The sequence below is a fragment of the Heloderma suspectum genome, chromosome 12 (genome assembly GCF_057233095.1).
Source record: "Heloderma suspectum isolate Gila_16-S chromosome 12, 16-S_ref, whole genome shotgun sequence".
NCBI lineage: Eukaryota > Metazoa > Chordata > Lepidosauria > Squamata > Helodermatidae > Heloderma > Heloderma suspectum.
The window spans coordinates 25,190,821-25,215,923 of NC_139469.1; the positions used below are offsets into that span (position 1 = coordinate 25,190,821).

Genomic DNA, 25,103 nt, shown 5'->3' on the forward strand with positions numbered 1-25,103 from the left:
CTTTGCAAAGCACCTTGGATAGCTCCTTTAGAGTTCTGTCTGAAACCCGGAGCAGATCCGCCACCCCACTGATGTCAGAGCCATCAGCCTCTGCTAGGGGAGAAGGAGTGGTGCGTAACCCTCCCACACACAACCCCTCTCCCTGGAAGTATGTTCCCCACACTCTTGCTTCTCAGGTGCTTAAAAGAGAGCTGGCCCTGCAGCAGACTCATTTGACCCTTGAAAAAGCACTGCCAGCAGGGGAGCGGGAAGCACACCCCATAATTACCCCTGCTGCTCATCCACCATTACATTCGTCTCACTCCCCAGAGGGGCATTTGCACGGATAAAGAACGAGGCATTTCTGGCCTCCTGATGACCTCTCTGTGTAAACAACTCACCCTTAAGGAAGTTTTATAATCCTCCGTTTACTTACTAAGAAGGAAACTCAAATTACTTCCATGTAAAATACGTTGATGACAGAGTTGAAAACTGCAGAGGCCTCGGTTTGGGTGGAATTAAGTAGTCTGTTTACAAGTCATCACCTCTGATTAAAATATGACATTGCAATGTTGTTTTCATCTGGAGTTGGCAACTTTACCTTTTTTTTTTTTTTAAAAAAGGCTCTGCTCCTGCACGTAACATCAGCTTGATGTGCAGAAGTATAACCCATGAAGGGTGGCTGTTTTCCCTTCCTATCCCATACCTCTCTGCCAAGAAAAGCTTCACCAGCCAAATTTTGAGATTTCAGGCTCATGTGAGACACAGGAGCACAGCCTCCAGTTCCCAAGGTTTCTAAAAACCTTGTGCAAAAAGCTGATTTCACATTTCCTCTGCCTATTTCTTCCTCATGGGTTCATCCAACTTGTCCATCCTGCAAACTCTGGTTTGGGTTTAGTTATTCACAGAGTAAATCCTACAGAGGGCTGGATGGGGAAGTGTCCGTGGCAATAGAATAACCACATCCAAACCCTGCTCAGCTCATGTTGAACAGGGTGGGAGATGGGTGTTACCCCCTTTCACTAGGCCAGTTCCAAGGCTGTGTAGTTTCTTTCCCGGTCGGGGGCATGCCTGCGAAATGAAGTCGCTTTGGATCCTGCCAATCCAAGACCTCCACTGATCCGCCCCCAGCACACCCCTTTTTTTCTCTGTTGTCACCAGAGCCCCAACAGCTGCGGGGCAACAGCAGCTTTCAGTGAGCCCCCCCCCCCCCCCCCCCCCCCCCCGCTAAGATCGTGGGCAAAATCCTACAGCTCTTGGGATGCTTTCCGGTGACTATACACTTCCAAGCCCCACCCATTTTGCTCCTTGTCTTTTTTCCTGGATTGCAAAACTCCAGCTGGAAAAGATGCGTGTGAGTGGGGTGGAAGCTGCATCCCCATTCCACAGAGAACAGCTCTGGGAAGCCGGGGGAAGAGATTAACAAGGGATTTGCGCCCCTCTGCCATCTGCATTCGCCAGTCCAAGGTTTGGTTGTCGCTCTGTATTCATGCTGGTGTCCTAAGAAAAGATGCAGGGAGGAGGGGAGAAAAGCACAAAGGGACCAATTTCCAATAGAAGCGGGTTGGAAAACAGGAGCCTGGCTCACAATGAATTGTAGTTGCTACTGTTTCTTGTCACTCTAGACTTTTATTTTTGGATTAAAATCTGTTTCAAAACACTAAACTGTTGTGAAGTGGCTGTCGTAACAAAAGCATCCTAGCCCATTGGGGGGGGGGGAGCAGGGAAAAAGGAATGGAAAAATGCATAAATAAGTGAGTTGCACTCCATTTTAAAGGGGCGAGACAGTGGGATTCAGGCCTGCGCAAGAGCTCTGAACACTGGCACACAGAAAGAGGCCCCGCTCCTTAATCCTGATGTCTAAATGTATAACAAACAGGTTGCAGTTGCTCACTGGTGAAGAAAGGCACGCTGGACATGCTCCGAGGCACTTTTAACCATCTAGCATTATAGGCTTGTGCCTTTAGGGAAGGAGTGTGACTCAATGGGAGGGTGCGGGCTAAATGAGGGATGGGCCTCAGAAACAAAGACCAACTGCCTCTCCCAGTGGATCCACTAGACCAGCCTTCCTCCTGCTGGCAGAGGATAATGGGAGTTGTGGTCCAACACATCTGGAAGGTGCCAGGTTGGGGAAGGCTACTCTCTACTAAAATAGCAAATTCATCTTCCAATTGTGGAACCGTATGTAGCCAAAGACGGCACCATCCACACACAAGAGGGAGGTATTACCACGCTTAAAGGAATTACAAGGTAAGGATTTTTTTTTTAAAAAAACACACTTTACATTTCCCTCCCGAACCCAATGAGGACTGGGCATGGACACATAATGCTGACCATAGGGCAGGGAGGAATGGAGCATACCAGGAAAGGGCATGACTGGCACACTAAGCTCCAAACTGCAACTTCTTGTTGCAGGTCCCATCTGTAATAATAATACAGTTGCGTGCCTGGGGAAAGGCAGAGTTTTAGTTTAAATGCAAGTAAATGACTGGTCTTGCACAGTTTCCGCAGGGTGGCTTGTTAACCATGCGGTGTGGCTGATTTTTCTTGAACAAGCCACCTTGAGAACCCACAGTTTGTTCTTGTGTTGTTCAGGGTCGGTAACAAACCATAATGCGTGGTTAACAAGCCACCCTGCAGAAAATGTCCCAGGTTCGCACAACACGCTAACCCACAGTTCAACAGACAACCCATGGTTCAACAACCCACACTCAACCACTGAATGTGAGTTAGCGTGTTGTATGAACAGTCCCAATAAACGAATGTGAAAAATTAGGCTCTTTCGTACATCTTGCTCAGATATTTATTTACCAGCATGGCCAAAGTTGCAGAGAAGCGAGGTGGCTTGCATGCCATTTCTTTTAAAGAGCCAACATCTGCACAGCCAAAAAACGCTTCCAAACATACCGTCGTTATTAAAGGGGGGAGTTTAATTAACCCCCCCCCAAATTACGAACTTTCACTGAGTGGTTTAATGGGTAAAACTGCCCAGAAGGGGCTCAGCTCCCCCCACCCCAAACACACACAAACAGGTGAACTGCATATCCTGAACAAGCCCAAGTTCCAGTCAACAAATGTAGAAGAATAATTATTTCAGTGTGCCCGCTCCAACCCCCCGCCCCCCATTCTGAAATGAGTGGCTATTTATTTACAAAGAAAACAGGCCAAAAAACCAAACCGCTATCCTGGACAGACAGGAAAATGAAACGAGAAAACAAAAACTTTGTACAGACAAGAGAGCGGGCGAGAAACGACAGCTCAAAGCGAAGCTGGAGATTAGGGGTGGGGGGCAGGGGGGTCCCGGCCTTTCTGGCTCTTCGCTCACCACAGAGGCCAGGCCCCACATCAGCAGCAGAGTTACAGGAGGAAGACGTGTGCTGAGGGAAAACAAAGTGAGCTGTGTGGAAGGTCGGGGGTGGTTTGAGTGCCGGAGTATCTGTCCTTCACGTGCCGGAGGGCGTTTAGGCCGGAGGCAGCCCTTCACAGCCTTTGGAAAAGTACTGCCGCAGACTTCCCTCCTCGCCTTGCTTCTTTAATGTGGCCGGGCCTTCTCTGCCACCTCAAGACCAGGGCTTCAGCCTCGCTTCCACCCGTATTGGGAAACGGCCCGGAAGCAGACCGATGCGAGGAGCCGAAGAGACTCTCTGCGTCCTGGCCTGCCAGGAAGCCAACGGACCCTGCCTCAGCATAGCCAATGGAGCCCTGGCATCCAGAGCAGGAAGAGAGACACAGACAGACAGCGAGTAAGGCATGGTGCTGGCCCAGCTAGCTCAGAGAGCGGTCCATTGCAGTCCGCAGTGCGCCTTCACCTGCCATGGCTGGGAACGCCACGAAGCCGCGGGCCCGGCCTCTTCCCCCGCACCCCGCTCGGTCGTCAGTAATCTTCTACCCAGCCATTCTCGGATATGAATGCATCTATCACCTCTTTCATGGCAAGGTTGGGGATCAGCTGGTCCTGGGTCAACGGGCTTCGGGTCACGGGGTCGAAGTGGCCAACGCGCTGAGAACACAGAAGAGAGCATGAGGGCGTCTGAACTGAGTAGCCCCTTTTGCATCCAGCAGCACTCCTTGAAAACACAGTCAGGTTCGCTGCCCACCAACCTGCATATATCAGCCCCATTCCCATAATGCAGTGAGCATGTACCCTCCTAACCCTGAGGGCTAGAAACTTATTTTCCCCCTTCAATGAAGCCTGAGGGGCTTAGGAAGTGAAAGGCTCTCTCCGATTATGTACAAGTGCATGCAAAGATACATCTAGCCCTAGGAGCAGTCATGTCTGCCTACATTAGGAAGATGCCATTGGTAGTATGTAACATGAGTCGCTCGTAGAGTAGACCCACGGAAATGAATGACAAGTTAGTCACGCCTAACTGAAGTCCCATTCATTTCGGCGGGTCTACTCTATGGAAGACTAACACTGGAGACTGCCCCGTAAGTACTGCTCTGATCCCGGTGCTATCGCATGAGCACAACACATCCCAAGAGCCGGAACACCTCCGTTACCTGGAGGTGCTCTTCAATGTCCTTCCTGTCGTATGTAATGCCGCTGGGCGTGATGCACGGTTCTCGCATCAGTTCAAAGCTGATCTTCCCACACAGGTAATCAGGGATGTCCCGTTTCTGGCTCGACGGAGAAAGAAGATTTCAGTGATCCAGGCCAGACAGATGAGCCGCTAAAGCAGACATCGATTCCCATCATCCCCAGCAAGCATGGCCAATTCAAACCAGAGCCAAGCAGGATTAAAGGCACCGATCTGAAAAGCATCTAAAAGGCCTGGGCAAATAAAGAGGTTTTAACTGAAAGGACACCCACACTGGTGTCAGGTGAGCTTCCCTAGGGAGGGCATTCCAAAGGTGGGGCGCCAGCACTGATAAGGCCCTACCCCAGGTCGCCACCCCCCTTCCCCCTGAAAATGGGGGGACATGAAGGATGGTGCCAAGAGCAGATCTCAGAATCTGGGTAGGTGCAGGCGGGAGCGAACAGTCCTTGGGATGCCTTCTCTTCAAGGGCTTCAACGATCAAGCGCAAAGGTCAAGCACAGCACCCAAATTGTGCTCGTAAGCATGAGAGTACTTAGGCACACCTCACCTTCCGCTTCTCATCCACCTGGGAGAACAGCTCGTCCATGTCCGCCAGGTACTTTTCCTGAAAGAGAAACAGAACCCTCAGCACAGCCTCCTGCAAGCTGCCACCCTCCTAAGTAAGATCCATCGCCAGCCTAACAGGCCGACCCCTCCTGGCCCACTTCACGGATCTACAACAGGTCAATGGATCTTCTCCCTCTTCATTTTGGGCAGCTGAGAAGCCCAGTGACCGTTTATTGCTACAGAAAGAAGCTCCAGAGATACTGACTGGGTCTGCACAATCACGGAAGGGAAGTAAGTCCATCCGTGATCAGAGCAACACAGTGGGTGGGTTCACACGATCACGGAGGGAGAACAAGCCATGGTGGCTTCTTTTCCCTTCCCGTGTGTGCTGGTCGAGTGCTGCCGGGTGGCTGTGACGTCCAAACCCAGCGGGGGCAGCTCCGTGATCGTGCGAGCCCGCCCACTGCGTTGCTCTGATCAGTTCAAATGAAACTACCGATTACCCTGCTCTGATCATTTCAGTGTGATGTGCTCTTGCATTCTTACATACGATAACCTGGGTTGCTCAGAGAACCTGGAAGCTTACTCCAAGATAAGGGGATACAGGCTGCGATCCCCATCATCCCCAGGGCCAATGGTCGTGCTGGCAGGGGACAATGGAAACTGCCGGCCAACACATCTGGAGGGTGCCGAGTTGCAGAAGGCTGCCTCAGCAGGAAGAAACAGAGGCCCAGCACAAAACAGGAAAATATATCAACACAATGAAGTTATATTATATATAGCAGAGCTGCAGTTAGCTACAGCTGGGTCAAATCGCTTGTCATAGGACGTCGGAGGCTGCCTTATACCAAGTCAGACCACAGGTCCATCTAGCCCAGTACTGTTGACAGTGAGTGGCGGCAGCAGCTCTCCCGGGCTTCAGGAGGGGTTTTTCTCAGCCCTACCTGGAGACGCTGGGGATCGAAATGGGGACCTTCCGCATGCGAAGCGTGCGATCTGCCACTGAGCCACAGCCCCTCCCTTGTTAGATATGGGCAGTGAACCCAGGCAAGGAGTGCGCTTGTCCCTCTTTTGAGGCGCTTTCTCCCACAGGGAAGATATTGACTGCAGCTCACTGGCCCGCCATGGGCATGCTGCCCCTGAGCCTGGCTGCAACAGCTCTTAACCCTGAGACACAACAGAGCCGCTATGTCCAGACACCATACCGTTCAAAACAGCAGGTGCTGGGGACCAACGAGAGGAGCGGGCTCCTGCCTTCAGGCCAAGCAGGGGGCTGGGGGGTCCTAGAGGCATCTGGCTGGCCATTAGGGGAACCCAGATGCTGAGCTCGATGGCCCTGTGGTCTGATCTCGCAGGCCTCCTCTTGCGTTCCTCCTCCAGTCCTCCTGGGCAGCAGAAATGGGCTGGAGTGCCCTTCTCAAAGGCAGCCCCCTCCCCACCTGCTTCGTTACTGCAAGGCACACGGGAGAGCCAGCGCTGTTCTACAGCATGTAGCACCAAAGCCAGGGGAACAAGGAGCTTCACTCCCACTGTGCAGCCCAGGCTGGAATCACCGCTCGGCGGCAGCACCCCTGCCTTGCCTGCCAAAGGTCCCAGGGTCAGTCTTCAGGCAGGGCTGGGAAACTGCCTGAAACCCCACTTTCAGGCAGCTGCCAGTTGGTAGGAAAACATTACTGGGCTAGACAGACCAAAGAAACAGCGGAAGCCACCCCCGTATATCCGTGGAGGAGAGCAGCGCTCTTGGCTTGGGCAGGGACTGTGGCTCACGGGTAGAGCGCCTGCTTTGCACAACCAAGGTCCCAGGTTAAATGGAGACCAGGCAGCGGGTGCCTGGAGAGTAGGGAAAATCCAGCCCTTTTGGGGCCCGACAGGTTCCCGACAGGTGCCCCTGACTTGGCTTGCATTTGTGATCTGAGCTGGGGGTCTGTTCCTGAAATCCAGGAACTTTTCCACACACACCCCCCCGCCGTCAAATGCAATTTCCGCATGTACTTTGCACAAACTGTGGTTGAGATCTGCACAAATTACGACTGCAGTTTGTGTAATTTGTGCCAATTGCGCCCCAAATTTGTGCAAATTCTGACCTTAATTTGTGCAAATTGCTTTACGCAAATAAAACATACCAGAAATCCACGAGCTGGCCCAACTCGATGCAGATCGAGTTGGGCAATCTTGCGGGGAAGCAAGCCAAAGTCCGGGGGGACCGAGCTGACCAAAGCTCAAAAAGCTTCACCCCACCCCTCCCCGGATGGATGCCTCTGACATCCCTGCCGGACAGCAGCTGTCACTCAGAAGAGGCAACACGGGGCCAGATGGACATCCTTGCTTAAGGGAAGCAGCTCACTACAGATTGCAGTGGTAGCAGCTTACTGCCTTTTGAACAGGCAAGCGCAACGTACACGCACACGCACAGGCCCAGAGCCCGTCTTTCACAATTGGTTCCATAGCACCAACGCCACAAAGGCTCTACAGAGGTCCCCAACCTTTTGGGGCTGGTGGGCACATTTGGAATTTGGATAGCATTGCGCAAAATGGCTGCCGTGGGGTGGGGGCACCCATTCCCGACACACTCGCGTCACAGAAGGCAAACTGGGGAGGCGTCAAGGAAAAAGGCACTCGCCCAGGAGCCCAAGGATGAGGCGGAGGTGGGGGTCTGAGCCTCAACACACAAAGCCACTCCTTTGATCCCAAGCAAAGATGGCACTGGAGGGCAGGACTTCGCTTTGCAGCAGGCCAGCCTCCCAGTTTAATTATTTAAAAAAAAAATCTTGAGAAATAAAAGCTAGGAGGGACAGGGAGCCTGGCAGGCACCAGGAGCAGCGTCCAGTGGGCACATTAATCCACACAGGAGCTGTGGTGGGAGACCCCAGCCCTACACTGACAGGCCAAGCTTGGGCAAAAACTAACATGGGCCCTCACGTGTTTGGCTTCGATGTTGGCCAGCTGCACCCGGCTCCGGCTATCATCCACATTCTCCTCTTCCTGCACCCGTCGACAATCATCCAACTCCCTGCAAGGGAAGCAGAGGGGGAGAGAAGGAAAACGTTGCCATCGGCACATGAGAACATGCTGTCGATAAAGGGGAGCCAGCGACTTGGGCATCGGAAGCTGCCGCAAACTGGGGAAGGGACCACAGTTCAGAGGTGGAGCCCCCGCTTTGCATGCAGAAGGTCCTGGGTTCAATCCCTGGCGTCTCCAGGTAGGGCAGGAAAAAACTCTCCTGCTTGAAACCCTGGAGAGCTGCTACCAAGCAGTGTCGACAATACCAGGCTAGATGGACCAAGGATCTGGCTCAGTAGAAGGCCGCTTCCAATGCTGTTCCTGTGTGCCAAAGGTCCCTCAGGTTCAATTCTCAGCAAGACCAGTTTTAAAAGGAACAGGTAGTAGGTGCGGGGAGGGACCTTTTATCTGGGGCTATTCACACAACACGTTAACCCGTGTTGTGCGAACAGTGTTGGGTGGTTGAGTTCAACCACTCAACAGTGGTTGAACTCAGTGATTGAGTGTGGGTTGTTTTGAATTGTGGGTTGTTTCTGAACCGTGGGTTAGCGTGTTGTCTGAACACAGCCAGGGTGACTTCTTAACCATACAGTGTGGCTTAGTGTTCTCAAACAAGCCACCTCAAGAATCCATGGTTTGACGTTGGGTTGTTCAGGGTGGTTAACGAGCCACACGGCACGATTTAACAAGCCACCCTTGCTGCATTCCCATAACACAATAAACCACTCCGTGGAAAACATGCTGCGTTTAGACAACATGCTAACCCACGGTTCAATGAACAACCCATGGTTCAAAACAACCCACACTCAACCTGAGTGTGGGTTAGCATGCTGTGTGAACAGCCCCTCTGCCTCAGACCCCAGAAAGCAGCTGCCAGGCAACCAGGCAAGATGGACAATTAGTCTTGAACTGGGCGAAGGCAGCTTCCTGCATCAGAAGGGGCCACAGCTCAGCGACAGAGCTCGTGCTTTACAGAGAAGGCCCCAGTTTCGATCCCTGCCATCTGCCCTTTAAGGGCCCGGGGAGCCCTGGTAACTCAAAGACAACAATATTGGGCCAGACAGACAAAGAGCCTGACCTTGTGTGAGGCAGATCCACATTATTCGATGCCCCAAGTTATCGGTTGCCTCCTGCGTGGGGTGGCCCTGCCCACAAGGCAGATTTGTGGAATAATGTTGGGAATAATACTTTGGGCTCAATTCAACATGCTGATTTAGACCCATCAAGCCCTCCATCTTCTGCTCTGGATGCTGTCCCCCACAATGGTGTGATGGGTGGCTACTAAGGAAAGAGCCTTCTCTGTAGTACCCCCCTGCCGCCAACCTGTAGAATGCCCTTCCCAGGGCCGTCCACCAGGCGTCTTCACTGCATACGTTTAGACGCCAGCTTAAGACCTTCATCTTCCAGCAGGGATTTAAATCTTTTATCTGTTGCTTGGATGATTAACTTTACTGCTGATTCTTTCATATTGTGAGCGTGCAATCCTATGCATGTTTAAACAGAAAAAAATCCTAACAACTTCCAGCACGCACCAGCCAGCCTAGCTGGGGCATGCTGGGAGTTGTAGGACTTTTTTCTGTCTAAATATGCATAGGATTGCACGCTTAACACTTTAATATTTTGATATTCTCATGGTTACATTTGTTGTTTTGGTTGTTACTTTGTTGTTTGGGGATTTTTATGATTGCAAACCACCCCAAGGGCATCTGCCAGTAGGGCAGTATATAAAATACATTAAATAAACTAACAAACTCGTCTAAGAGTTCAAAATGGGGCAAAATCTTTCCTACATTGTACCACTTCTGGCTATGGTGAGGGGGGTAGAGGGGGGATTGTTGGATTGAATTTAAAAACAATGCAAAACAACCTGCACATACCCTTCCCACAAAGAGAAAACTCGGTGTGCTACCTCCAGTGTCAGAGGCAGTAAGCTGATGTACACCAGTTGCTGGGGAACATGGGCAGGGGGGTGTTCTTGCACCCGTGTCCTACTTGTGGGTTCTTGGTCAACAGCTGGTTGGCAACTGGGGTGCATAGGCATACTGCCTCTGATACTTGAGGTAGCATACAGCCATCAGGACTAGTAGCCATTTATGGCCTTCTCCTCCAGGAATTTGTCCAGCCCCCGTTTTGTTGTTGTTCAGTCGTGTCCGACTCTTCATGACCCCATGGACCATAGCACTTCGTGACCCCATGGACCACAGCCATAGCATGGCCTTCCTGTCCTGCGCTCTCTCCCGGAGCGTGCTCAAGTCCATATTCATTGCATCAGTGATGCTATCTAGCCATCTCATCCTCTGCCGTCCCCTTCTCCTTTTGCCTTCAGTCTTTCCCAGCATCAGGGTCTTTTCCAGAGAGTTTTCTCCTCGCATTAGGTGACCAAAATATTTGAGCTTCAGCTTCAGTATCTGGCCTTCCAATGAGCACTCAGGGTTGATAAAGCCATCCAAATTGGCAGCCATCACTACATCTTGCAGTGGTGAATTCCACAGTGTAACTATGCGCTGTGTGAAGCACACAGCACATAGTTACACTGTGCTGCCCTGATTCTCCCACAATCAGCTTCCTTTTAGCTGCCCTGATTCTCCCACAATCAGCTTCATTGGATGATCCTGATTGTGTTCTACTATTATGACAGAGGGAGAAAAATGTCTCCCTATCTACTTTCTCCAGAAGTTTGAACGCTTCCACTCATGCAACAATCGTGCTGGTCTGAAGTGACACCTTTTCACCACAAGGTGAGCTGCTGATCTGGAGAGCATCTGAGGGGGCTTCCAGACAGAGGGGGCTTCCTCGTGCTACCAATCAAAAGCCACTGTGCAGTTAATTCCAGCTCTCCCTCCTTAACAATTTTTTTGCGGAATGAAAAAAAAGGCAGAAGAGGTGGTGGGAAAACACAGGAGGGTCACAAGTAGAAGTTATCGTTGTCTGAATCCCCCGTAAAATTCTGTGAATGGGACAGGATAATGCCACAATAAAAGCCTCACTTGGTAGCAACCTCAGACCCTCCTTCAACATCCCACCATGATCTCCAAGATGGAGCGAAAACGCCCCTTTGGCTGCTTAGCATCGGCATACTGACTTGTAGTAGCCATTTAACATGATGTAACAGGATGGAATAACCTCATAAGAGAGGAAGGGAGTTATGATCAGCTAATGGCAAAGAGTATGTGAGCCTAAAGTCCATGGTTGAAATCTCACCTCGGCCACAAATACATTTGAACAGGGTGGGCAACTCCTGGCCTAAAGGCCACAAACAGCTCTTGACCCAATTTCAAAAGCCCTCAGCAAGTGATCAGTTCAGACCTCTGGCAAGAGCAATCTTTTCCCTCCCCAAGAGCCTGCTGGGCAGAGAGGAGGAGGCGGGGGGGGGGGGGGAGAGAGAGAGAGAAAGAAAAAAAGACAGACAGACAGACGGACGGACGTGACCTTGGCAGGTATGCAGCCCCTGACAGAATACCCTCAAAGGAACACAGCCCTCAACAGAAAAAAGAAAACTGTTCCCTTTCCCTGATGGTCTGCCAAATGACTACCTTTCAGCCGATTTGGGAACCACTTGGGAACCATAAAACTGACCTGGCATACTTTACAGGCTTGCTGCAAGGGTTACTGAAATAACTTTGAGGGCAGTTAGGTGGGCAAGCACACGAGAAAGGGCCTTTTTCGCAGTAGCCCCACATGGTAACACCTCTGGTGTTACCAGAGACAACACCATTGTCATTAGGGGTCTGTCAGACCCTATCACCGCAGGCATTTCTTTGTGATATTTATATCCAGCTAAACGTAATAAAATCCCTAAGCAGCTTACATATAAATATTAAAAATCACATTTAAAATACAGTATTAAAAACAACTTCAATTACAGTAAGAGCAATACAAGGAGCATAAGTATTATTTGTGATATTTCTACTCCACAACTTGCTTATTCTGGCCTTCCTTGATGACCTTTTACTATTCTGACTTGTAGCTGCAATTGTACTGTAGGCTTTTGCAAGTGTCTAGGCCAGATGTTTTTAAGTTTGCTGTTTTTATGAGTGTTCACTGTTTTATTACTGTATCAGGTTTTTAAATTATTTTTATAATGAATTTTCTGGTTGTAAGTCACCTTGGGAGGGCTCCTGGCCTGAAGGGCGGCCTACAAAGATTCTAAATAAAATAAATGTAATGTACAAATAAGGTATATGAAGTGCTTCGATCACTTGACCTGCAAGTCCCCCCACGACCTCTCCACCTCCTCGACGGCAACCTTGGGCGGCCCCTCCCTCTCCGTTATACCTTTCTTTCTCGGCCATGATGAGTTTGGTGAGATAGGAATGCAACTCGTTCTCCTGGTTGATCCGTTTCTCCTCAATGTTGTTCCAACGCTTCTTCTTGGCGATCCGCAGAGCGCTTGGAATGTCATCCCCAAAGTTCAGTCGCTGCTCTTTGGCTAAGTTGTAGGCTGGGGCAGGGAGGGAAGGCACACAAAAGTGGCATCAAGTCAAGGAGATGGAGTAGGAATTCTCCTAAATCTGCACCAAATGCAAGGGATCAGATTAAGCCACCAGTCCAGTTTTGGAGGCTTGGCTTGGGACACGAAATCCCTCCACACCCACCCACCCCAGTGTATTATTCTTATGTTCAGCCTAGAGAACCCAAAATGCCAGCCCAGCATATAAAGCGCTCCTATCTGTTTAAGCATCTGCTGGCAGTATTCCTGAAAGCAGCTTGAAGCCAAGCTAATGAGAAAGACGATCGTGCCCAGTTTGGAGAGAAGAAGATGCCATCGATGTTAGGGAGAGATTGTTGAAGTCAAGGAAACAGAAACAGTGGCTGTGGAAGTTGGGCAGGCAAACACAGATTGAAATTCAAAGGCTGAGATGGCAGAGAGGCACAGGAGATACCGCACCAAACGTTTCTGAACAGTTTTGAAAGAAGGATTTTTTTAAAGAAGTCCATAAGGACTAGAAGCTTTTTCAAAGTTAAAAGCTGAGTCGAGGATTCCCTGGGCAATTGCCCCATTTGATGAAGGCTGAGCATTGTGCAAAATTTTACACTGGTGTAGAATGTGGCAGCATCCCAAGAATTTCAGAAGCCGGGGAGGGTGGGAATATTAGCTTGCAAACCTGGGCCACTACAGATGCAACAGCAAACCACAGTTTCCCACAACATGAATGAGTCCTGCTTGTGCACTCCTTTTCTCTTGTGCAGCTGCAAGCAGGAGACCAGAAGGATCTGGTTCTAAATAAAACGCAGTTCCCCTGTTCTGTCCAAACTGTGGTTTGTTTAAACTGCTGTTTCAGAACAAGCCAGGATCTGAAACCAGGGCTTGATCCTGGCTTGTTCTAACAAACCCCAGTTCCTGGTGTCTGGGTCCTATTTTCTGGAAGCTGGCGAGAAGTCAGCTCATCAAAGCAACCAAAAGTTGGGTTCAAAACGCCATGATGGGCTCTTTCTTTCATTGTGCTGATTCCACTTGGGTCAAAGAGCTGGGAGCATGTTCTTGGGTCTTGGGATGCAAGAGGCAGGACAAGAGAGGCAAGTATCCTGCAGCCATAAAACAAAAAGATACACGGGAGAAGCAACATAGCTGGAGTGTCTACAACATTGGCAGAGGCACAGAATTCCTCCTTAGATAAGGACACTTGGCTAATGCTAGACTCCTCTGGCTCAAACAGACATCCAGAGTTGTCCTTGCTGAATCACTGAGCAATATAGAATTCATGTGGACTTGGGAAGATGCCCAGAACAGAAGCAAGGAGAAAGCGGCCAATGGGAAAGTAGGAAAGTTGGGGTGCTCTGTGGTACGGGGGGGGGGGTGACTTTTGAGGGGCTGCTACTTCCCTTGCATTTTGCCACATTTCACTTTTACAGCTGCTGTTGTTTTCATCGGACTGCCGTTGCTCCCCACAGCTTTACCTGGACTTGGTTTTCCTTTGAGAAATGAAGGGTTTTTTTAATGTCTAAGGGCGCAATCCTAACTAGATAGGCGGCCGCCTCCAAACTCGGAGGCAACCGCCTATCCAAAGCAAGGCGGGAGAGGCACAGGGGGATCGTTCCCTCCGCACCTCTCCTGCCTTGTTATTTTTTGCTAGACAGCCATTTGGGGCTATCTAGCAGTGGGGGGACCGACTGGGAGAGGCAGCTGCTGTACGACACATAGGATGTGTCATATGCACAACTCCGCTCTCCCTGCCCCGGAACGCCCCCCAGCCCCCAGCCCTTTTCAGTTGCTCCGCATTCCTCTTCTGAGCGTGGAGGACAGGGCTTCTCTGCACTGCCTCCGAGGCAGTGCAGACGAGGGGGGCGGTCGGTTCCTGGAAATGAGCATATCCTATGGCCCTCTAGACAGTGTCTAGCGGCCACAGGACTGCTCTCTCCTTCTCTCTCTCTCTTTACAGTTTTCTTGCAAGTCTGCATGCGCTTCTCTGGTGCTGATGGCTATATCTTTTATTGCTGGCTTCCCGATTCTAATTTTTCCCCTTTATTTATATTATGTTCTGTTCTCTTCCCTCTCCCCCTCTCCTTTTTAGTCCTTTATTTAACTGATTCAATCCTTATTTCCTTTTTGGCTTTACAATGCTGATTTTTTAGAATCAATCATTATTTATTTTTACTGATTTTCCCCAGAGGATTTCCTCCGCTTTTCTTTTTGAATTTCTCCTAATTTCCTCTGAAGATTGCTTGAGACCACACACTGGAAAATTTGCATTCCTTGGCTTTATTATATGTAGTAAAAACATAGAATGTTTTATTAACTGGACAGGAGGAATTAGCCGGGCAATACCGAGATTGCAATAATATTTGAATTTGCTGCTATACAGTTTTAAGGTTGCTGCTATTTTACTGTTGCATTTCATTTCTATATTTTGAGCAAAGGTTATATTTCCACTGTACAGTTTTGTTCCTTAGATTCATTGCTGCATTTTAGGCATTGCTTCTTTTAATCATTGAAAGTAACTTTAAACTACAACCATTTTACAATTTTCTTTGGCATACATATATTTCTCTTCTTATATTTCATTCACATATCATTCTTTCGTTGTTATGCAATTATTTTTATGAGCATATGCCTATTCTTTGTCTGTCATCATTTCTTCTCAGTTTCCAAATTTATTTTACCGTTGATCTGACTCTGGTCCTATGACTGCTCTCTTGTTCAAGGGACGGGGAGGGGGAATCATGCAGGCTCATTCACGTAGCGCAGGGTGTTGAACCTTCTTCAGCCTGAGGTCTGAATTCGATCTTGGAGAAGGTCTCGTGGGGGGGAATGCCAGCAGTGGGTGGGATAAAGGCAAAAATGGGCAGGGTCCCCAAAGCCACAAATCAATCCAAAAAATCCCACCATTACTAAAGTTGTTAGGAGCAAGCTACGCTAGGAGACACAAGAATATACAAGCCCCCTCAGAGGTAAGCCACAGCAATCACAGAGAATCTTAGGATTTCCTCACAGCAATGAACCCCTGAATAGGGGTTTACTTACTAATAAATCTCCTGCAAAATGACTCTGCAGAACATACTCTTGCTAAGGAAGATGATCCGTACCCATGACAAAGTGGGCACAGGAGAGCTCAGGGGAACAGGAGGAGGGATCAGATGTGCTCGGGTCACTCTTTAAAGGCAGACTTCCACCCTGCTCTCAGCTGTGGGATTCCCAGGCCAGAGCAGTGCAAAGGCAGACCTGTGCCCTCTTCCTCCCACCCCACCCCAACGCTTTGCCCCCGCTGGGCTTCCCCCAGCTCAGAGCAGCGGAGAGGCCTACCTTTCCACCGCTCTGAGTGAGGGAAACCCAGCAGGGGGCGGGGCCTTGATGGGAAGGGGCAGGGCCTGCCAAAAGAGCTGGTGGACCAGATGGGGAACTTCTACGGGACGAGTTCGGCCCGCGGGCTAGAGGCTCCCCATCCGTGACGTAACCGCTCCCGTTACATCTGAACTGACCCACTGAGGTCTGCTGCCATTTGAGAGCTGTCAAGCAGAGCGCACCTGCCTTAAAGAAAGGGCACACATTCAAGCACGGTTTCTATTTCGTGTTCTGCCAGCTTGCGGCCTATGCAGACCTAGCCGTGGTACCCCAGAAGTGGTGGTGCCCCAGCTCACCTCTCTGAAGGTTAGCAATGGCCTCGTCGTAGTTCTCCATCTCCATCTGGCATTGTCCCAGGAAGAAGTGTGCCTTTACGGACTGGCTGTCCAGCTCCAGGGCATGCTTACAGTCGGCCAGGGCCTTGTCGTGTTGCTGCATCTTCAGGTAGCATAAGGCGCGGTTGGTGTAGTAGACCGCCACTAGGGGATTTCGGTTCTGAAAGAAAAAGAGCAGCGTCAGGGGCCTCGTGGGAGGCCAAAGGGCCCTCAGGGTGGGCAGAAGGTCGTTCGGGCTCTACCGGTAGACCCCTAGTGAAAGCAAATCAACAAGGATGTCTGACTCCCAATTATTTAACAGCGGCAACATTTTTCAGGGCGCAGCCCCAGCGGGATGGCCAAAAACATCCAAACTTGGAGGCGTATGGCCAGCCAAGGCACAGCAGGAGGAGCGGCAGAGGCGTTTGTCACTTCCGTGCTCTGCATTTTGGCTTTTTCGCCCATCTAGCTGGGGCGGGTTGAGGGAAGGAAGCTGGGGATACGTCGTCAGCCAGCCTCCCCAGTCCCCTCCCCTCCTGTGAGCTCAGAGGGGCAGCCGGCGTGGTTCTCTCTGGGGGACCTGAGGGGACGGGTGTCAGGATTCCCTCAGCCCCCACTTCACTTCACGCCCAAGCATACACAGAGGACAGGCTTCAGTCTACAGCTTTTAACAAGTTACTTCAAAGGGTCATACAGATGCAAATTCTCAGAGACTCTCAGTCTACAAGGAATGCCTTCAGGGGATTCAAATGGAATTTACGAGAGTTGCCTGCCTGCTGTTTGAAGAGGGAGGTGGTCTCGCTATCCTAACTTAAGGAGGGGAGGTCCTGCTCTTGTCGTGAGGCCTCTAAGCACAGCTTCTCACGCAAAGGCAATTGGGTAGACGGTCTAAGTTCCGCCCCAGCCTTCTCTCTCTTTGCTCTGCACCTGGCAACTATTAGGTCAAACTCCTGTTCACTGCCTCTCACTGGGGGGGGGGGGGGACCCTCAAGCTCAGCCATCTGGACATTTGTAACCTGAGAAGCAGGCCTACTCATATCTGGACTAGCCTGGGAAAACACCTCCCCCCAAGTCTGATGGTTCTCCTTCAGAATCTGAACTGCTATCCCACTCCCTGTGCTCAGAAACACCCCTGACAACAGGGAGCTTGGATTCCTGGCTCTGAGATCAGAGCACTGGCTCTTACCTGGGATCCAGGAACCCAAACTATCCTATGCCCCCCACCCGACTCTGTCAAGGGGCCACAGGCTTACTCTCTAAAAACTTTTAAAAATAAGTTTCTTTTTTTAAGTTTTACATTTTTAAATTGTTGCAAGTTTTAACTGTAAGTCACCTTCAGAGCCCTATTTGGGCCAAAAAATTACTCATAACTTTATAAATAAATAAAACCAACAAAATGACTCCTTCTCCCCCATCCTGTTTTTTTCTGCAGAGATTAAGAAAGTGTGTGTGTGTGTGTGTGTGTAGAACCAGGAATGGATTTGTGTATGGACAGACTGTGAGCTCTGCTCAGTTCTGGTACTCAAAACCAATTCCTGGTCTCAGGATTTGTTAATTCCAAGAAACAGTTTCCAGGGGGGTAGCCGTGTTCATCCTGTTGCAGCAAAACAAAAACAGGTCTTGGGGCGCCTTAAAGACTAACAACCTAAGCACCTGCCATCATGTTTTTGTCTTGAAGGTTCCACAAGACTCTCGCTTGTTCAGTCTAAGTGTATGTATCTTTTGCATCAAGTTCCCATTGCTGGATCTCTGGCTTCTCATGAAAAACAATGCAGATCTCACAAGCCGGAAGTCTGGTCTGGGCTGAAACTCTTTAGGGCGGGTCAGCCTTGCTTTCTCTATTTGGTCCAACTCTGCATTTTCAATTTACAAAGCTGCTCGGGGGGCTGTTAACAATTAAGACCTGACTGATAAAAACATAAGAACATCAGCACAGCCCTGATGCTGGATCAGACCAAGGGTCCATCCAGTCCAGCATTCTGTTCACACAGTGGCCAGCCAGCTGCCCATGGGAAACCCACAAGCAGGACACGAGTGCAACAGCACCCTCCCGCCCATGTTCCCCAGCAACTGGTGTACATAGGCATACTGCCTCTGGTAATGGAAGTAGCACACAGCCATCAGGACTAGGACCCTTTGACAGCCTTCTCCTCCAGGAATTTGTCTAACCCCCTTTAAAAGCCATCCAAATTGGTGGCCATCACTGTGTCTTGTGGTAGTGAATTCCATAGTTTGACTATGCACTGTGTGAAGAAGTTCTTCTTTTTGTCAGCTTCATGGGATGACCCCACTTGGTTCCTAGTATTATGAGAGAGGGAGAGAAATCCACTTTCTCCACACCGTGCATCATTTTGTAGACCCCTACCATGTCTCCCCTTACCCACATTTTTTCCAAGCTAAATAATCCCAGTTGCTGTAACCTCCCCTCACAGGGGAGATGCTTCAGCCCCTTGATCATTTTAGTTGCCCTTTTCTGCACTAGATCCGCAACTAGATGGGGCAGAGACAAATTCACCTGTTACAGGAAAAGGCTAAAGAATCTCATGGCGACCTTAAAGGCTAACAAATTGTGGCAGAAACGTCTGCGGATTAATATAAAAAAAATATAAAAATATTAGCCCCAAGGCTGGATCAGACCAAGGTTCCATCTAGCATGGCACCATTTTGCTCAGTGGCCTCGAAGATGCCTCCAGGTAGCCAAATGGTAACCTCCAGGTAGCCTCCTAATGCTAGCATCTAAGGAGGACCATGAACAATAGTACTCAAAACGAAGTCATAAGCTCAACAGTCTTGCATTCTAAGTGCCTGTCTTTTGCACCAGGCTCCGTTGAGAAGATCTTGGGTGTTCTAGTAAAAAATCAAAGCAGATCCTGCAAGCTGTTGACATCTGCACACCCCAGCTCTAGTTTCATAGAACCATAGGGTTGAAAGGGGCCTACAAGACCATCGAGTCCAACCCCCTGCTCAGTGCAGAAAGCCTGATTCCCAGGCAGTCTCCCATCCAAGTACTAACCAGGGCTGACCCTGCTTAGCTTCCGAGATCAGATGAGATTGGGTGCATCCAGCCCTTTGTTCATCAAAAATGCCATGTCGCAATCTGGCCTTAAGGAGCCAAGTCACAGGCCAAGGAGACCGACTGCCCCTTGGAATCTCCTAAAAATATTTCCCTTAAAAAAAAAACCCTGCAAAGTTTAGCATAAAGGACTCTGGAGGCTGGAGATTTCTGCAGAGCAGTTCTATGCTGGCCAGCATTAAGGCTGACCAGAACTTCATGGAATTGTGTTGGCTGAGCTAACCAAAGATGTGATTAAAGGATTTGGTGCATTGGCACCATTGATTAAAGGATTTGGTGCACTGGCAAACAGGAAGATGAGGCAAGGGCAAAAACAACTACCATCAGGAAGAGAGATAGAGATCGGCCTCACTGGTCTCTCATACTGGACCAGCCTGTGGTTTAAAAATAAAGCAAGCTTCTGAACTGCACAGAACGCTTCATCAACCACTTTAGAAAGTGCCCTTTGCAAGGCCAGAGTGCATTCCTTACAAACAAATTACAGTCAGAGAAGGGCTCCCAAGTTAGAAACATGACTTTCAGGACGCTTAAGCCCAGTACCTTAAATATGAGCTATGGATTATTTATCATTTATACAGTGCCACTGAAGTACACGGTGATTTGCAGAGTAACACAAGCGAAAAGAAGAAGAGAAGGGTCCCTGCTCCAAGGAACGTACAATCTAAATTGCACCGAAAGGAAAAATTATAAAAGGAGAGGTGGGGAGGAAAAGCTAACAGGGGAAGAAGACGCAAAAGTACTGTTAGACATACAGTACTGTTTCAGTGAAGTTAAGCCAAAGAAAGAAGAAGGTTTTGAGAAAGGTAATTATGCTCCAACTCTATGGCCCATATCAGGCTTCTAAACAGCTACTCTCCTTGTCACCTATGGCGAGTAAGAATTGTCTCCAAGCAACTGGGAAGGGGGTTTATTTATTTATTTATAAATAGAGAGCTTCGGCTATTGGGTGGTATAGAAATGAAATAAATAAATAAATAAATTAAAACATTTGTATCCCGCCCTATATCATGAAGATCTCAGGGCAGCATACTGTTTAAATTGATTTTATCTGTACAAAACAATAATTTAAACAGCTAAAAACATATTAAGCCATTAAACAAGCTAATATCAACTGAAATCTAAAACAATTAAACAATTAAAACAGTTTAATTTAACAGTGCTACTTTAGGGAATGCATTTAGCCCTCAAATGCTTTGATTAAAAAGCCATGTTTTTATTTGGTGCCGAAATGAAACCAATGTACATGTCAATCCAGCCTCCAAGGCACAACGGGGGTGCCACAGCAGAGAAGGGATGCTGCAAACTGAAAGAGAATTGATTCCCCAACACCGCCAATTAGCCTATGGATGTCACTCAAATGGTAACAAAGTGTGGGAAGTGGCCTAGTAAGACTATTTTGTGGGTTACTAATTCGTGTGGCCTTAAATTACTAGGCTGGCCTAAAGAATCAAATCTAAGTTGACCTGCAAGAAGCTACAAAATCAACATGTGAACAGATGAGACACAGCCAACAAACATCCTCATGGAGACAGACAATTCAGAGGGATGGAGGACCCCTGGGTAGGAAGGCTTTCTGGAAAGTGTGGTTTGGCCACAGCCAGCAGGCACCACAGAGGACATGGTGGCTTGGCAAGGGCATCTGCGAACAGAATCTAGATTGTGGGAAACGCTACCTTTTTGCAACACAACCAGGTTGATAAACCAGGAGAAACAGCTTGGGTCAGATGAAATGGGAGGCGTGTGCAAGAGGTTATTCTAGGTCTAACAGGAAAGGAGGGGGGAAACCCCAGAGAGCAAGATCCTACAAGTAAGTTAAGAAAAAAGCCTCCTAACTTCTAAGAAGCTGAGAGATCCGGCCCTTGGAATCCTACATAATTAGAGATTGGGCGGGAAGGAGCCACTCCCAGAGAGCTTTGGCTGATGGGAGGGACAGAAATGTAATAACACATCAGGGGCGCAGAACCTCCTGAGGTCCCAGTCTGGCTGTCCGAGGTTCTCCAGTTGGCCACTCCCCCTCCCCAAGCCACCCTCTTTCCCCAACCACCAATTGTTTGGTGGTTTCCTGGCTTTTCTGCAGTCCCCCCCCCCCCTTCTAAAAGGATGAAATGCCTCTCCTGAAGCGCAGTTCCTGGCAGTGAGAGCTTTACGGTGAAATATGCCGGGATTTTTGTCTTTGACTCTGCCCCTTTCGCCTCTAGCCCTGCCCACCACTGGAACCCAGCTCCTAAAAGCTGGTCCAAAATGGAATTCAGCTGAAAGAGGTTCTGCACCCTTCAATTACATAAACAAACTTCTGTCCAATTCAGGAGCGCCCAGATGGCGATCTGGGGCCCGGAAGAACAATTTGTTGGTCTGGCTCCATAATGAAGTAGGCAACCTCTGGCGGTAAGGGCGCTGTGGCTAGGGGCAGCAGCTGGGGCACTGCATTAACAATTCCAAAGGGAGATGGAGTATTATGGTAGGGAGGATGTCTACTTCTTAGGGCTCCGGGATGCTTTTATTTGCCCTATGAGGCAAACTGGTGGCTTAACATTTGACCATAACGCGATTAAAATTCAGGCAGGTCCTCTGGGGGCCAAAAAATAATATCAATCAGGGCCCAGAGCCAGCCAGCCCTGTTACAGCTCATCAGTCTTCAACGGAGGGGTGCATTAACAGCACCACTCCTATTTTCTTTTATGTGTCTATGGCGGTGGTGCTTTTAAAGAGGAGAGAGCCCAGCTGGATCAGACCAAACAACCACAGCGGCCAATCAGATGCCTCAGGGAAGCCCAGAAAAAGGGTGCCAATGCAGCGCCCCCACGGCTGTCCCACTGCCTCTGAACCTGGAGGCTTCATTTAGCTACGGCAGCCCATCGCTACAGACAAATCTATTCTCCACGCCTTTTGTCTGATCTGCATTTAAAACAGACAGCTGAAGGAGAAAGAGAAGAAAACGAAACAACTGCTGTCATGTAGCAGCTTGGGCTTAAAGAACACCTATAAGAACACCTCTCAAAATGCTGTAAATAAATAAAGACATAAAATAAAATAAACTTGGATCCCAGGACTGAAAAGGTTGAAGATTCCTGGGGTAGATCTCCAGGAGCTTCTCAGTCTCCAAGGAATGTGCCCCCCATACACACACAAATCCCCGGGAGACAGACTCGGCACAAGCAGAGAATCAAGCATTGAGTCCGGATAGACAGAAGTTAGGCATGGCAAGAGAAGGGCTACTTTAAACATGTGCCCACGGTGCAATGGGCTCTGTATGAATCGAGGCCTAACTAGATGGCTGAAAGCAGGGCTGGGAAACTTAGACTCCTGCAGAGTTTTGGCTCACAACCCCCATCAACTCTCACCATTGGCTCTGCTGGCTAGGGCTGACGGAAGTTGTAGGCCAAAACATCTGGAGGGCCCCAATCTGCTACCCCTGGCTTAAAGCCAATTCAGACACACCTCAATACCATCGGAGACCGTGCTGACGACTCCAAGTCCCTCTTTATTTGTATACAACAAGGAAGGAGGGACAGTTGCCTGGATGCATCATCACACACGAGTCGGGGGGGACGACCAGGCCAGGGCTACCAAGAGGGACCTGCAGCCTCCCACACCCGTTTCTCGCCATGCAACGTCAGGCCCTCTGCCCCCACGCACACATACAGCAACGCAAACAGGACAAACCAAAGATGTTTTATGGGCCAGACCAAGTTTTAAAATCCATGCCGGAGGTATTCGAGAAGGAGACAATCATGTACCAGGCAGAAGAAAAGGAAGAAGAACTACTATTCCTAAGCACTGATATTGCGCTTTTGGAATGTTCAAAGTGCTCCACATACATTAGGTCAGCAATCCTTATGACAACGCTTTAAGGTAAGCTGCTATGATTGTCCCCACATTGCAGACAGAGGGCTTGAAGCTCAGAGGCCAGTGGCAGGCAAAACTGCAACCTAGCAAGGTGAGGTGAAATTTGAACTGGGGGTTTCACTGCTCAAGTCCGTCTCCATAGCCACCCAAACAGCCTTCCCCGTCCTGACTCCCTCCAGATGTGCTGGACTATGACTCCCATCGCCTAGCCTGCCCCTGGCTGCATTGGCTGGGGACAATGGGTGTTGGAGTGGGCCCCTGCATGCTGTTTCCCACAAAAGCCCTCTTCTGTTATTACTCCCCCAAAATTGATAAGAGATGCCTCTGAACATGCAACCCCCCAAGGCCTGTGGGCCCAGCATGCATGACAGCTAGACATCGTTAGCTCTCTCTCGCCTCCCCTGCCTGGAAGATGCTCTGACCATACAGCCAAGGGTTGAATTCTTTGAGCCCATTCCCAGTCTACAGATGCTTCTTTGTTGGATCAAGCAGAGATTTTACTGTCACGCTCTTTGTTGTTGTTCAGTCATTCAGTTGTGTCCAATTCTTCATGACCCCATGGACCACAGCACACCAGGCCTTCCTGTCCTCCACTGTCTCCCCGAGTGCGCTCAAGTCCACATTCATTGCATCGGTGATGCTATCTAGCCATCTCATCCTCTGCCGTCCCCTTCTCCTTTTGCCTTCAATCTTTCCCAGCATCAGGGTCTTTTCCAGGGAGTTTTCTCTGCGCATTAGATGGCCAAAATATTTGAGCTTCAGCTTCAGTATCTGTCCTTCCAATGAGCACTCAGGGTTGATTTCCTTTAGGACTGACTGATTTGACCTCCTTGCAGTCCAGGGGACTTGTAAGAGTCTTCTCCAGCACCACAGTTCGAAAGCATCAATTCTTCAGCGCTCAGCCTTCCTTAAAGTCCAGCTCTCACAGCCATACGTTGCTACTGGGAAAACCATAGCTCTGATGATACGAACCTTTGTCGGCAAGGTGATGTCTCTGCTTCTTACTATGCTGTCGAGGTTTGCCATAGCTTTCCTCCCAAGGAGCAAGCGTCTTTTAATTTCATGGCTACAGTCACCGTCTGCGGTGAGCTTGGAGCCCAAGAAAATAAAATCTGTCACTGCTTCCATTTCTTCCCCTTCTATATGCCAGGAAGTGATAGGGCCAGATGCCATGATCTTCGTTTTTTTAATGTTGAGTTTCAAACCAGCTTTTGCACTCTCCTGTTTCACCCTCAATAAGAGGCTCTTTAGATCCTCTTCGCTTTCTCCCATTAGGGTGGTATCGTCTGCGTATCTGAGGTTGTTGATAATTCTCCCAGCAATCTTAATTACGACCTGTGATTCATCCAACCCGGAGTTTCTCATGATGTACTCTGCATATAAGTTAAATAAGCAGGGCGACAATATGCAGCCTTGTCATACTCCTTCCCAATTTTGAACCAATCGGTTGTTCCATGTCCGGTTCTTACTGTTGCTTCTTGACCCTCATACAGGTTTCTCAGGAGACAGGTAAGGTGGTCTGGTACTCTCATCTCTTTAAGAATTTGCCACAGTTTGTTGTGATCCACACAATCAAAGGCTTTAGCGTAGTCAATGAAGCAGAAATAGACTTTTTCTGGAATTCTCTTGCTTTCTCCATGATCCAGCGAATGTTGGCAATTTGATCTCCTGGGGAAATTCATATGTGGCTTTGGATAATTTGAAGCATTACTAGCCCCACAGAGCTGAGTCACATCCTATCGCACAGGGACAGCTCAGTCCTCTCTTGTATCGTCAGGGCGGCATGAGCTAAAATGTCAGGCAGGCGGCGGCGGGGATTAACCACATCAAGGCTTCTTGCAGAGACGATCCCCTCGAGCGTTGCACCTTCCTTCGCCAGCAGCACAAGCAGGAGTGTGGGGTGGATGGCGTCGGATCTGGGCCAGGATTCAAGCCTCTACATGGGCCGGTCACTCTCTCTCTCAGCCTAACCTACCTCGCAGGGTTGTTGTCAAGATAATGAGGAGGAGTCATAGCTCGGTGG

The 25,103-nt window shown here is 49.4% G+C and overlaps 1 protein-coding gene across 3 annotated transcripts in view; it reads right to left on the reverse strand.

The window, feature by feature from the left end:
* The window catches only part of STUB1 (STIP1 homology and U-box containing protein 1), a 41,638-nt gene that overhangs the window by 13,130 nt on the left and 3,405 nt on the right, over positions 1–25,103 (reverse strand). Inside the window, exons 2-8 of one of the 3 annotated variants that reach the window (XR_014785588.1) lie at positions 16,144–16,342; positions 12,343–12,508; positions 7,987–8,077; positions 5,069–5,125; positions 4,483–4,599; positions 3,789–3,979; positions 1,192–1,479 (exon numbers count right to left, since the gene is read on the reverse strand). Coding sequence is in view for 1 of the 3 variants with exons in the window: in XM_084818823.1 (XP_084674949.1) it covers positions 3,854–3,979; positions 4,483–4,599; positions 5,069–5,125; positions 7,987–8,077; positions 12,343–12,508; positions 16,144–16,342 (756 nt within the window). In the remaining 2 variants the exon portion in view is untranslated. Of the gene's footprint in view, positions 1–1,190; positions 3,980–4,482; positions 4,600–5,068; positions 5,126–7,986; positions 8,078–12,342; positions 12,509–16,143; positions 16,343–25,103 lie in introns of those variants that run through there. The other 2 variants (XR_014785587.1, XM_084818823.1) reach the window with 2 other exon arrangements.